The sequence below is a fragment of the Ascidia mentula genome, chromosome 8 (assembly GCF_947561715.1).
Source record: "Ascidia mentula chromosome 8, kaAscMent1.1, whole genome shotgun sequence".
In the NCBI taxonomy this organism is placed as follows: Eukaryota; Metazoa; Chordata; class Ascidiacea; order Phlebobranchia; family Ascidiidae; genus Ascidia; species Ascidia mentula.
In genome coordinates this window covers 13,983,201-13,997,455 of record NC_138573.1, presented here as the reverse complement: position 1 = coordinate 13,997,455, position 14,255 = coordinate 13,983,201, and the positions used below count along the sequence as shown (strand labels likewise).

The following is a 14,255-nucleotide window of genomic DNA, read 5'->3' as shown; positions in this document are numbered from 1 at the left end:
AACGATGGAGAGTAAGTGGGCCTCGATTTATGTAACCCAAGGGGTGTGTGTACATCTTATTGTAAATGACTATACGTAAAGTCAAACGGATGTGGTCATATAGGTCGCAAATTATCCAATACACTGAAACCCTGATGGAAATTAAACGATGGAAGATGTAGGCAGTAAGGGTCACAAAGGGGTCAATTTCTCCACTAAAGACTGCAATTTGTCATTTGGTACCACGTTATGATTATCAAGACTGTACGGAACAGAAACTGAAATACCTTTGTAGTGCACCAAATGCTGAACCATTCTAGCTTTGGTCGTTTGACACCACGCAAGGTTGGTGGAAGAGAGCATATATTTTGTCTTGCTGCTTGTCATTTGTGACAGAACTGTTTTGCAAACATGGCAACGTGTCATATAAACAGCTCTGATTGCCAGGCAACGGAAAACGGGTTGGCAGGACGCAAATGATTTTGCAATGTGCCCTGTACTGCGCAGTCACTTATTGCAATTTGATGCTTAAAGGTTTCCTGAAGGAAAGCCGCCTTCGTTTTGGGGATTCTTGCGAAAAAACGTTTCTCCCAAAAACGGATACGCCTTTTTCAATATGTGAAACCGGTCTACTGCTACATATATATCCAAAATTGTTGGCTTGATTTGAAAATATTACCACGGATTTTCGAGTTAAAATGTTTTCAGACCTGGAGGAGTAAAATATTTCAAATAGTAACACAAGTTTGCTGTCAACACATCATGTTCGGTAATAATATGAACATTAAATGCACTGGCATTTGAACCCTGCATATTATTGCCCGTTGGGTATACAGCATAGTATATACAAAATAACCCTTTTGCCACCCGGATATGATCAATCACGTTGATTATTAACAAAATAGCTCATCCGTCATCGCGCTGTAAACAACACCGCCCGAAGGTAATAAGATGGTACAAAAATTCCATCTTACACACGTGTGGGAGGAACGTGCAAAGGGCTGGACGAGGGATTATCCTGAAAACGCACCGTCAAGGATGAAAACCAAGGACTAGGTGGGGGACAAGTAACAATAGCGCTCTGTTTGCATGCGGTCAGGTAAGGTGGTTAACGGGGTAAGTGCGCGGGCCAGACCACAACTTCAGGAGACCAAACAGCGCAATTAGGGCCGAGAAATGCGTTGGTCGACAGAAGTGTGTCGAATGCGTGTGCAGGGTTGTCCAACAAGATAAGATGGATGTTACTTACCGGATTAGTTACAACCTGCATTGGGTCGATATATTATATGTTGTGGCGGTTTATAGGGCATGTTTTTGGATGTTAACCAGCATGCACATGTGTCGGTGTGTGATTAAAAGTGTGTTTTTCTGCTTCTGGAAGCTTGCTTGTGGCACATTTGCCTGAAGCAAACACTAATTCAAGGGATGCCAAACTGTCCTCATATCTAAGATTTGTCCTTACTCGAAGGTTCAATGTTATACTGATACACAGTTTGTTTTTATTATATTTCTTAATTGGTAAGTATTTAAAAGCTGTTTCAGTCGTGGCAGCCTTATTTTTAAAATATTTTAGCTCCAACAATGCCAAATGGAAATCCCTTTTTCCTGTTTTTTTTTACATGATTATTTTGACACTTTCATGCCACCCCCTGAAAAAGGTCATCACTTTCACATTTTTACATATATATTATTTTACTATTTAGTCGTCTTTATGTCTTAGTATTGTTCGTTGTAGTATTGTATGTTCCACAGCGAAAGCGACTTAATTACCAAAAGAAGAAATAAGAAACAAATAATATTAATTAAAGGTTTTTCGACGAGTCTAATAAAGGTAAGTCGACAAAACGTGTCGGACATTCCAAGCCCACTACATTAAAACACGGGAGGAAAATTTTAACTACCCGCAACGTAGAGAATAGCGAATACTTGAATCAGCAAACAAACACTAACTGAAGGAAGCTCGCTAAACGCTTTTCCGGTTGGCTGGAATTTGCTGTGTCGAAGAATACAAACACTCGGCCGTTGTTTTAAAATACTTTCTCCATACCTTTATCTGTAGGCCCGGAAAACATTTGGTGGTTGCCAAGGTTTAGGTCACCGTCAAAGTTTTCAACAAACCCATTGTTACACACGTCTTTGGCATTACGAAAACGTTAGACGGTGTACTAGAGTTTTAAAAAAATATGCAGACATACCTTAGTTTGTCAATATGCCAAGGCTCGGTATCACAAGCAAAAAAGTAGGCTTGGCTTTTCTTGTTACATGCAAGAATTATCACCAACCAAACTGCATTTTTGTCGCTGAAGCAGAAACGAGTTGGTGTACAAGTAACGTTCAGACTAAACGAAGCATAGAAACCCGAACCTACATCACTCCTTTGTACCCGAAACAAGAAATGAAACAAAAAGGAAAACGACCGGAAAGAAACCCACGCATTGATCTATGGGCAAGGTGATGTCATGACGACAGGCCGAAAAGGCCAAATTTCCTACATCTGCAACTGTTATAAATAACAACAGCTATACACGAAGTTTAAAACTCACCTCAATGGTGGTTCGGACCATGGTGTCCACCGAGGAGAAATAAGTGTTCCAGAGAAATTGCGATTGTTGTCGATACGCCATGATCGTTTCGTCGCTGACGTCACGCAATGTCGTGGGCACCTAAGTACAAATATTAGCTTTGTTTAAACGGCAGTCGTGCGTTAGAGCAAGGGAACAAAAATATCGCTGTTGTTTAAGAAAGCTAACAATGGGGTATTTTTATGGTAATGAAAAAGCAGAACTGAAGTCCGTGGGCTTGGAAATACCGTGTCCCAGCATGAAGGTTAAAAAAGGGGTAATAACGTTGTGGACCCCAAATCACTAAAACACGCGTTTTCAATGCAACAATCATTATACACTTTTATTCCCACATGTTGATTACGGACCATTGAGGAGCAACACAGCCTGACAAATGTTTATTTTTACATGGAAATGAGAATCACGGTTGATAAAGGTCTCGCCCACATACACAGTAACTTGATAGAAGGTTTGAGTGTTTTCCCGCCTTCACTATACCAAATACAATACCACCTCACCTGCAATAATAACCTCTCCTCCCAAGCAAGGCTAGCCTTGGGCCAGTCCAAAACCTCAGCAAAAGGCAACATCCAGCCGTTGGCGAGAACCACTGGAATGCAGGCGGTCTGTAGTGACTCCAAAAACCTGAAGGAGCCAAGTCGGCGACCGCGAGGCACCATACAGAAGGTGGAGTTGTGTAGGAGAGCCTGGTAGTCCCATCTGCGTGTCGAAAATAAACGTGGTTAAGATTTTATAATTCCAATGTTGTTGTAAAGTTGGCAAAAAAACTATCAGTTTAGCTATTCCAAGAACACCTACAAGTTACAACCGTTAAGAAAAACAGACAATTTGGCTGGTAAATGCTCGAAAAGCTGGAGGTTATGCGTGACAAACTATTCCAACCGAGTCCAAAAGTTGAAACATTAAAATTAGTAACCGTTCGCACTTGAAACAACAAGTATGTTGAAACAAAATCACTCAAGGGCTCTTGTTTTTCTTTGCAGGGAATTGGGCGCAGCTGTTGGCGATGCACAGCATACTTGAGAAGTGCTAAGCACTGACCTCTGAGTCACCGGCATTAATCAGGTTTCACAAAATGCTCAGAAGAAAATAGAAAGCATTGTTTTTAAGCCATGTTTTGGGACAGTGTCAAGGACAAGTTTAATAAATGCCGTGCCAAAACTTGTCCGTAAACCATATTTAATTTATATCACAGTTTGCATAAGGTCGCATGAACACTTCTTTGGCATTAAAACTTTCCTAGCTTCGAATTTATCGTTAGCATGTATTTTAAAAACATTTGGTCCCACACAGTCATCTTTCATACAGGAAGTTTTGGTACCGAGGCAACAATTATATCAAGACAACATGCGGGACCAAAAACCGCTCTGGGCCAAATTAGAGCCCTCCATGGCTTAAATTAAACCATAGCAATAAGAGAAGCCACACAGACAGACATAAAACAAGTTGTCAGTCAATCAAGCAATTGGCTCATTCCACTTGGCTAGGGTCGTACTTGAATGTCCAAGTGGTTGTCCACTCATACTGGCAAATTGCCACTAAGTCCCACAAGGGCAGTCCTCTCACGATCTGTTTTGAAATGGACCAAGGCGAAAACAAACAAACAATCCACAGTGGGAGCTCATGTGCCGCAACATATTTTGGAGGCGATGATCTCATCGTTCCGCAAGCGGCTTTTAACGTTTTTGTATTTTTAGTTTTCCAGTGTTTTTAATGAACTCGGCTTTGAAACTTGAGCTTTTCCCGCAAGTAACCTTCTCCCAGACGTGACGTATTCAGTGAAGGACGTAACACATGTGGGTGAAGGGTTGACATTTAGTGGTGCTTGGTGTGCCCCAAGGCATTGTCACCAGTCGGTGTTTTATGGAATTATAGAAATAAAAATACAATCACCTCGAAAATATGTTGCGGCACATTAAGCTACCACTGGGCATTGTTTGTTTGTTTTCGCGTGAAGCAAAAAGCGTAATTTTTGGGTATTTTTTCCTTGTTAAAAACATCTATCAGTAATTGAGAGTCTCGGTGAAAATGATTTGGCTACAAAACATGATATCGCCGAGTTCTGATACATGTTGGTTAAAAAACAAGGCATGCTGAAAAAATGGGGTAGCTAAACAACCCAAGTAGAAGCGACTTTAATGCAAGACGAACAGCGGCGTGCAATAACCCGAGATTCCAGAGAAAGGGATACAAGAAAAGCTTCATGAAAGCACACAAATGTGCCGCAGCGTCGGGAAACTACTTTATTCAGCATCAGCAGCGCAACCACTTCCAAACAGCAGATTAGTTTCTCCTGCTGACTAAACAAGGAACATCGCGCGATCCCCGCCACACAATTGTCGGTTCCAATGTTTGCCCGACGTCTCAGTGGCCAGAACACGGTGCTCGCCTTGTTCCTGAGGCATATTGTTACTAGTGCTAAGCTACAAGCGCGCGTTAAAGCCTTGAACTGTCGCCACGGGAATGACTAATACTCTAGTAGTGGGCCAACAATGAAGCGGGTTCTGCTTGTGATGTGATGACGTAATGGCGGAAGGGAGGGGGTTGTGGGGCTCGGGTTTCGTGGGTGTTGGAGTTAAATCAGCAGCGCGTCGCTATGAAAGGGTTCGACAACGATAAGGGGCTTTGTATTGAGCAAAACTCAATTCCATTGAATCCGCGCTGATTGACAAGCGATTTGTTCCACAAGCAAAACATTTCAGTGGTTTAATATATTCTTTACTTCAAAGCAGCGGTAGAAATTGTCGGTTAAAAATGCTGGTTTGTCTCTGGCCGAAACCGGTGGTGCAAGATCGAAACAGGCAAGCACGCCAGAAAAAAGAGCAATAAACTGTTAAACTGACTTCTCACCAAATGGGGACAGAGGTTAATAAGTTGTGTGTCAGTAATAAACATTGATATCTGCAAGAAAGGGATTTTCGCGGAGGCAAATGAGACATGAAAAGCCACATGACAAAACAGATGACGAGCGTGGCAAGGCATCAAAGCTTGTTTCGTGGCCACATTGAATGGTATGAACCATTCAGCTTACGCGAATCCCTGTGGAGTTTGGCCGCAACTCTATGCCAGCATGTATTGGTGTTGTATTCGGAGTGTGTCCCAATTTCCCCTATGTGTACTGTATCGTGCAAATGAACAAATATACAAAGGTATGAGAAATGGCTCGTTTTAGGCCTCGTCATACTCAGATAAATTGTCAAATGTTTTAACGTGTCAATGTTTTTTAAAGTGTCTAAAAAAAGGTAAACTTAAGGTTGCAGAACCAACATTAGGACCTACGAGTTATCTTTGAACGCTCATTTTTCGGTTAAACCATTGGGCCAAAACAAGGGCTTAAAAACACACGCCATCAAGCACTTATATACGGTTAAAGCGCTTTGCCACGGTAAATGCGACAGAAAACAGACAAACAACACACTTTGCCACCCACGCAAGCCCTTGCCCTCACATTGCCGCCTTTCGAGAATGTTAAGAAAGTGTGACGTCACTTCAACACAGGTTGAGTAAACAGTACTAGCCTGTGTGCACCACACAGGGTTATTATATGTTTCCAGGTCGCGATCGGGCTTAGCCCATTGGCAAGAAAACCTGTCGGACTACTTTCCGAATTCCGTAGCAAGTATGTTGGGGTAATGTAACTCGCTTGGTTTGTGATTAACGTACCTTTAAAATAGGTCGGCACTCGTTATATTAAACCCTGTGTCCATATAAGCCCTACTCAATCCATATTAACGGTGGAAATGTGGGGTTTTGTCGTAATGCAACCATCGCCTTATACGTGTTGTGTGTTACTGTATATGCAAAAACTCAAATTACAACGGCAACATTACATATATATACATAATGTATATCCCAAACTTAAAACTTGTAATGTACACATACTCTAAAAGCCCATCTCGTCGCAGATCGTCTCGAGCCAACCATAGGTAATGATTTGACTTGGTGCAGGCGTTTATCCTCCCTATTTCAGGGAAAACGGCAACGACACGCTTTTCAATTTTCGGCACCCAACTTTAGCCCGGCATCGACTTGGTATGAGTTCGGGCATCAGCGCGATAAAGCCGCACGACGGACCGCCCGCAGACGATTCGCATTACGATAAGCACGTTCCTCGCGACACACTAAGTGGAGGATCAAAAGCTGAGCTGTGTCGGCTGCTTGGGGAAGGACAGAAAACAAACAACACCCTTTGCGCCGGAGCCTGTTCCATTTCTCACATTTCCGTGCTGTTGGCGAGCTTTTATATTCATACGGTTTTATTAATAGGAATCAACATTCCAACATTATGCTGTTTTTGGTGCCGGACATATATATAAGTTTTGATAACTGGTCTTCTTGCACAAAAACGTGATTAATTAATTAGGTTAAGTTTCGCTGTATGGAAGATGAACGGTTGAATGAATACAATTAGCAACTAATAATTTTGTGCCAGAGTCAGCTGTGGAAAATTATAGTTTTAGCTTTCAGGCATTAACAGCAGCACATTGTTGGAAAGTTTGATTCCATCAATAAAACCAAGCTTAGATAAAGTATTACTAACTTTCTTTTCTTTAACAACAAAAATATAATACAGAGTTGTGGTTGGGTTTTTGGGTAGCAATGAAGTAAATAGTTATGTTCTTAGAAAATTCGCGCATGCATGAGTCGCACTTTTACATCAACATGTACAGATACCCAGGGTTAGGGATTTACGTCAATTAGGATTACCGGAGGATGGGAGAAACGAACCCGGTCAAGGAAACCACGCAATAAGGAAGCAACTTGCTTTCACGGGGACAGAAGTAAGACGAAATCGATCGATCTTACCTACGTTGGTAAGCGAAGGTTTACTTCCGTCGTTTCGACTTCATGGGTTATCGGCTGCCCCTATCTACGGAAAGTCAACACAGCGGGAAACACGGTGATGCTGATTTTACAGTTGGACTTTCTTTGATTGATTTTAAGAGATGAAAATATTTTTTTAATTCAACTATCCTGGCTGCCAAGGTCGTGATACCAGTTGCCGACTGATGATGCCAAGCTTGTTAAACTGAAACCATGTAACGCATGTCTTTTAAACAGAGAGGAAAGTTGGCCGCAGGGCAACAGAAACAACAACTGTTTACCATGAAATGTAGGTATAAACAATCCACATTATCTAAGTGTTGGAAAATGAAAGCATGTTAAATATAAGTCAACCATCAATCGTGCATGGTTTGATATCTTGAACAAGAAAACCAAAAAACGAATTCAAACAATAGCAAACACTGTGTTTCTTTCGGAAAGACACATACAATTTGTATTGTATACGTTTGAATGTATGCCATTTTTCAGCGCAGTATACGCAATAGTTACCATTACGTCACGAGCAAATATAAAACGAGCTTATGTAGACGCACCAAGATTACACGTTTGGCAGTATTGAAAAGGCGGAAGCGAGATGCAGACCTCATTCATGTCGATTCGTCTGTAACACGGGCTCATGAAAGCGAGCAGACCACCCGGCAATCAAATAGAAATGAAGTGGGATTAAGACTGGATCACAGACTCGCTTCTATATACAAAATACGCGGAAATGGAGTGCCCATACAACATACTCAGGTACGACCACGGCGTGAGATACCAACCCAGCGGAGGTCGCGAAACCTCTGCTGCCCTATTCGCCTATACACCTCATTCGGGTTGCTTTTGGTTGTGGATTTCGTGTCACAGCGCTGTTCTCTCACGCCGGTTCGTCGTTGAAACGCAAGACAACGATTGTCGTTAAAAGTATTGAAAACCATTGTTCGAACCCACGTTGTCAAATTTTAATTGGAAGGTTGGCAGTACAATCGATAGAGGGCAGCGGGAAGGCAACGTTGAGCGACGTGTTCTGTAGTTGAATGGTTTTCTCGTCTCCTGAGCATTTTAATGGCGATGTGCTGATACTAACATACCATTATGTTTGCTAGGAAATAAACCACATATTTTGTTTCACGGTTGAGGTTATATCCCAGCACAAGTTAGTAATGACCTTTCGTGTCAAGATGTGGCCTGATTTTGTGACGTAACTCACGCTGTTTATCACAGTGGGGTTCAAGCATGACCGAATTCCTCGTATTGACCGACTTGGTAAAGAACTTTGACAACCAATTGCCGGCAATAAACCAACTTTGAACCGACTGATCTGGCCGTTGGGTGATTATCTCGCTTAAAAACACTGCGAAACGACGCCGAGCAAACACAACGCAAGCCGTGAATAAAAAAAAACGTCGATATCAACCTTTGAAACAATGGCGTTCATCGCACAGCAGGTACGACCCAGATCATGTTTATCGACAGTCTAAAATTAACAACTTGACAGTTTAATGAGTAGACCAATGTTGTACCCTGTCGCCGTTCGTCGGTAAAGGAGCCATTGTGAGTGAGCACATACTCTCTGTAACACGACTAAAGTTCATGTTTTACAATCCACTCCCGGTTAATGGCATGATATATAGGGCAAGACACCTTTATTAATGTTCCATCAAATTTTATCACGCGATTTTCAATCAACTTGACAGGCCGGATTTAAACTGTCAAGAACGCTTTCCAACATGTTTGCGACGGGTGTTGCTGAACCTACCTCACCACATGAACGTTTGTCGACATGTTTCGGTATTTACGTTTAAGGAACAAAACAGTTTCTCGCATTGTTTGTCAAAGCTGTATTTGAAGAAAATTATGCTTGTTGAATAGTGAGGGGTTGAAACTGCACTACACAGAAAAACTACAAAATCTACGATCGATAAAGGGAATTTTTCGGCTAAATGACGCGCCGCGGCCTCAGAACCAGCTAATACAAATGTGTCGCCACTTATCACAACGTTTAAAAGCGGATACTGAACAATTATTAATAAACCGTTGCCGCCAGGTTTTTATTTCCAAATACTAACACTAATTTTAATGGCATGATTTTATTGGTATTTTAAACCATACTCCACTATACGATCTCAGAAACAAGCTGATGATACACAGGTACTTACTGTGAAGCGGAATCATTTGTCGTTTAACTAAAGCAAAATGACCGAATCTGAGTTTGTTTGGTAACCGCGGAACCCAGTTTTTCCTGTAAGTCTGCATGTTTGCGAGCAAAGGCGGATAAGCAAGGATAGTTGTATACGTCCAAACAGTGTCACGGAAAACGTACTTAAAGCTTGCGGACCGTTAACCACTTCCGTTCAGCCCAAGGCGAGACCGTCCGTGATCCGAGCTCAAAGCGCCACTTGTAAGTCTATAGTCCGCGTTTGAGTGCTAGGTGATGTGGTAACCAATGTTGAATATTATCCAACACGTTTTGGAAAAGAACAATGTGAGACGTTCGTTTAATGAAATCGGGCAATGGTTTTAGTTGCTGTATATGCGTCCAGGCACTTCCAACATATACCCGTTATATTAACATACATTATTTCCGTATATCTACACACACTATTGTCATTAGTTACACGCCGATGAAGCGAGGGTAACCAGGCCAAGTGTTAGTAAATAATATTAAAAAGAGCGGTATACTGACATAAGACTGATAAGACTCACTGCGTAATTATTTCCCTGGGAGTACTTATAATAAAAGAAATACATATCACGAAAACACGCAGGAAAAAACACGAGCAACATCTGGTTTACATCATTCTTCAAGCTAAGTACGTAACAGGCACTAGGCCAAAATAACCTTGAAACGTAATTGGATATCAGCAACCTGCGAGTGTATAGGTCATTTTCTGTTTTCAGTGCCAAGACCCCTGTACATCAGCCATGTAACCACGCGTGAAAAACGACAAACCAATGCACGTTTAAAGTTGGTGACGACATATTTATATTCAGTGAAGTGAGCATAAGTATAATATTAAAAGTAATACAACGTAATTTAAATTTTACTTTGTAATAAAACGGGGTTTGACAAACTAATTTCGAATCAGCAAATCCCTCAGAAATTTTGGGCGGGCATTTGGTTACGTTTATGAAAACTATTGAAAATATAATGTTTTCGTTTGAAAATAGTCTACCACTATCAGTATATGTTATTTACTTTTTTGTTTAATAAAGTTTGTTGTTGTGCTTAGTTTAAAAACCAATTACACAGATGAGGCAACCAAATAGTGAACAACACCAGTCACCAACCCTTGCTGCAATGTGGCATTCAATTTCCTCCTACGCACACCCACCCCAGCCAGACCCCTGGCAGAACTCTGAGGGTCTCGTGTGCCTATCTATTTGCGGCCAAATTAACGTGCCAGTTCGAGCATCCGACAATGGACAAGTTGTCAATGGGTCATCTTTTGTGTGAGCAAGATTGACAAAGACGCACGGTAACAGATACAGGAAGTTTGCCAGTTCGCGCGTCCTATTAAGGAATCGGCAGCGGGGTATCAACCGTAGCTTTGTGGTACCCTGCGGCAGATACGTATACGGATTTTCCCGGTTGCAAGAGCTACCGCTGTTTTTGCGGGATGATGGTTTGTAACAGAAGAGTGATGGTGCTCGCAAATTAGGCCACTGGGGAGTTCCCTTATGTTTCGCCACATCTACTGGGAAATGCCACAGCCATTGAATGGATGCCAATACCAATAATACATGAGTTTCGTTCGAATTTCGGTTAAACAATAGGCCTGGTTTACGACGGAAACCGAGTTTACGTCACTGGTAATATACAGTTACATGCTCTCTGTTTGTGGTCGGAAAGTTCTTTTGTCTTACTAATTGGTTGGTGTCTGCACTATGCTAAGGCCTCATGGATGAAAGTTTTAATGGGGCAAGGCAAGACAAAGTTGAATTCTCCTGGGGGAAACCAGTTTTCCAAAAACTTTCATGGCTAGTTACAGACAAATTTAAGTTATAATTTCTTGATCTAAGATATAAATAAATCAACCTTTTAACGTTTGACATGTAGTTCAGAAAACTAAACACAAATGATGCTTCCGCTAAAACTAAGGTTATAATGAAACTTCCACAACAGAAAAGGTAATTCAGCCAAGTGAAAACAAAATTGATCTTACTTGTCATACTCCTCATTGTCTTCAGAACATCTTGCATCTATGTGGTTCTGCCAAGATTTGCCATGCTTGCATGTGGTGAGCATAATAATGTCCTCACCATTATGAATGTGGTAAAGTGCATTTCGAGTACTTGAACCTATTCCATATGTGTAACTGAAAACCAATAAATGTTTATTTAAATATATGTAATTTAACTTTCTGTGGAATATGTAGAAAAATTTATGTTTCTGTCTAAAAAACTTGATACAGAAATATTATATATACGTTGAATTTATTTGTATAAATTTAATTCAAATGAAAAGAAAATATACCTGCCTAAGTTAAAAACTAAAATGTGACAACTAACATTAGAAACTTTCTACTTGTATTATACTTGGTAAAACATGATTAAGTGACATTTACATCAAATTGTACTAATACAAGCATCACAACAAATTACAAAAAACATGCTTACCGCTTTCCCTTGAACGTCAGCAAATATTTCCTACGGGGTGGAAAGTAATTAGACTTCAACGTACCACTTGGCCCATGCATAGAAAAATGAGTCTTTCCAAACAAAGGCAGTGAAACATCAAAGCCTGGGCGGTAATAATTGTCACTAAAGCTGGCTTTGGCAAGGATAGCTTCACCTGTGTCAAAGCCAACATCTTCCAAATAGTCAGGCCAAGTGCCCGAAAATAAAGTAAAAATAACATGATTTCTGCCATTGTTCCAGTACTTTAGACTGGCAATTTTGGCACCAATGTTGTGGACATAGTTAGGAGATATTTTATCTCTGTCCAAAGTGTCATAAGGCACTATGAATAAGCATGCCTGATCTGGATTATAGGTGAGATACGTGGATGATCGTAGGGAGGCCAAAATGCTTTTATAGTTCTGTGAGATTTTGTCACCAGAGTCCGGGTAGACGTATATTTTGAATCCTTTTTTATGGCAGCGGTCGAAATCAAAGCAGGTCTCCATTCTGCATTTTCGATGCTTATATACATGTGTTCTTGTAAGTCGTTTTTCATCCGGCCCTTTGCTTGAATCATCTTCAACTGCATCATAATATTCCTCCACAAATGACGACAAACTTTGCAGCGCTCGTTTGGATATAATATTGTTTTTACGACTGGAACCTTGCTGTTTGCCGTCAAAAACCCTTGTGTCTTTTTCCACCAGTTCATTAGACAAATCGTGGAATGTCCATTTAAAGCCATTATACAGGATAGTCAGGAGAACTAACGAAGCTAGTAGAAGCCCATATCTTTTCTTTGCATTCATCTATGATGATATGCAGGAGAAAAGCATGCATGTGCTCTTTAAGTTCTTACGCCTGTCACTTGACAAAGTGTTGTGCTCCCAATATTATAGCACCTAATATAGAACCTATCTGCATTAGATTTGTTCTTCTAAACAGTAAAGATTAATTTTAACAAATAAATAAGATTTCCACATATCTGTTTTTTTTCGCCCAAAACAACTTAATACATTGGGCGTTTGACCTCATACAACTTATCAAAAAAATTGGGGAAAAACTATCCACTACGTTTTTACAACTACAGGTATCTGATCTTTGTATACAAAGATGCCGTATACGGCACGCGTAATCCTGTTATCCAATGCACACAGTTACAAACCAAGCTCTAACACTGCGACCCTATTTAAAAGACGCCACTTAGACCAATCCTTACTTACAACGCCGCAAACTGAGCTCCAGCTCCTTGCCACAACAAATGTGTAAATACCAACGTTGAACGTCTAACGCATTCCCTGTGTGCCAAAGCAAAGAAAGTGTTCTGTAGCCAAAGCCGCTGCTGTGCTGGCAGCGATTGTAGGGCGACACCAGTGGCTCTTTATAGATAGTACACAGAAAAAAGATCTTATTGATCAACCAAGGAATCAACGTAATCGACGTAGAGAGAAATAACATGGCTATATCAAAGACTGGTCGACAAGTAAAATATTGGCGGGACTAGATTTTTTATTTCAAGCCATAGCCTACATCACACAGCTCTATACACTTCCAATCAGTGGGTCGCGACCTATTTGTGGGTCGCGAAGCTATTTCAGGTGGGTCGCGAAGCATTTCTAAATGATACAATTTTTTATTAGATCACGAAATTATTGCATTGTCATTACGTAACATATCTAATTGTGTGTCGCGAACTGAAAAACGTGTGTCGCGAACTGAAAAAAGGTTGGGAAGCACTGCTCTAGACTGCCAGGGGAAATATTAAGAAGGTCTGGAAAAAATAACTCTTTTAACCGTTTTCATACATTCTGTGCCTTAACACACAAAAAGTCTATGGGCCAATGTTCCACGTAACATTTGTAATGTATTGCTCTGAGTCCAGGTTCTTGGTGTGGGCCAAATTTCACTGTCGTGAAGAACAGGAATAAAGCAAACTGGCTTAATGTCATATGTATTTTGCGTTTCTGTTTGAGGGTGTTAAAGCGTCTTTATGTAGCCTACTACAGGGTTTCTCAAACTGTGTGCCGTGAAGCGGGTTCAGGTGTAGCCTACAGCGATAAGTTTTATTTAAAATGCCATAGACTACCAATGCATTTGTCGGTTTCTTGATGAAACAAATTAAAAATAACGTTCAGAAACTAAAAGCATCCCCAAATTGATGCAATTCCTTATTGTTTCCTTTTAAATCTTGAACTGACTTAAAGGTGTGGTAGGACGCAAACGAATTAATAGGATCCTAATGTGCCG

General features: G+C 40.9%; 1 protein-coding gene across 1 annotated transcript in view; it reads right to left on the bottom strand.

The window, feature by feature from the left end:
• LOC145910381 (exostosin-1-like) overlaps positions 1 to 12,941 on the bottom strand; it is a 30,444-nt gene extending 17,503 nt beyond the window's left edge. The window contains exons 1-4 of the mRNA XM_082997483.1: positions 12,006 to 12,941; positions 11,552 to 11,704; positions 3,059 to 3,260; positions 2,523 to 2,642 (exon numbers count right to left, since the gene is read on the bottom strand). Coding sequence (XP_082853609.1) covers positions 2,523 to 2,642; positions 3,059 to 3,260; positions 11,552 to 11,704; positions 12,006 to 12,817 — 1,287 coding nt within the window. The 5' untranslated portion in view covers positions 12,818 to 12,941. The remainder of the gene's footprint in view (positions 1 to 2,522; positions 2,643 to 3,058; positions 3,261 to 11,551; positions 11,705 to 12,005) is intronic.
• Between the last annotated feature and the right edge of the window lie 1,314 nt (positions 12,942 to 14,255).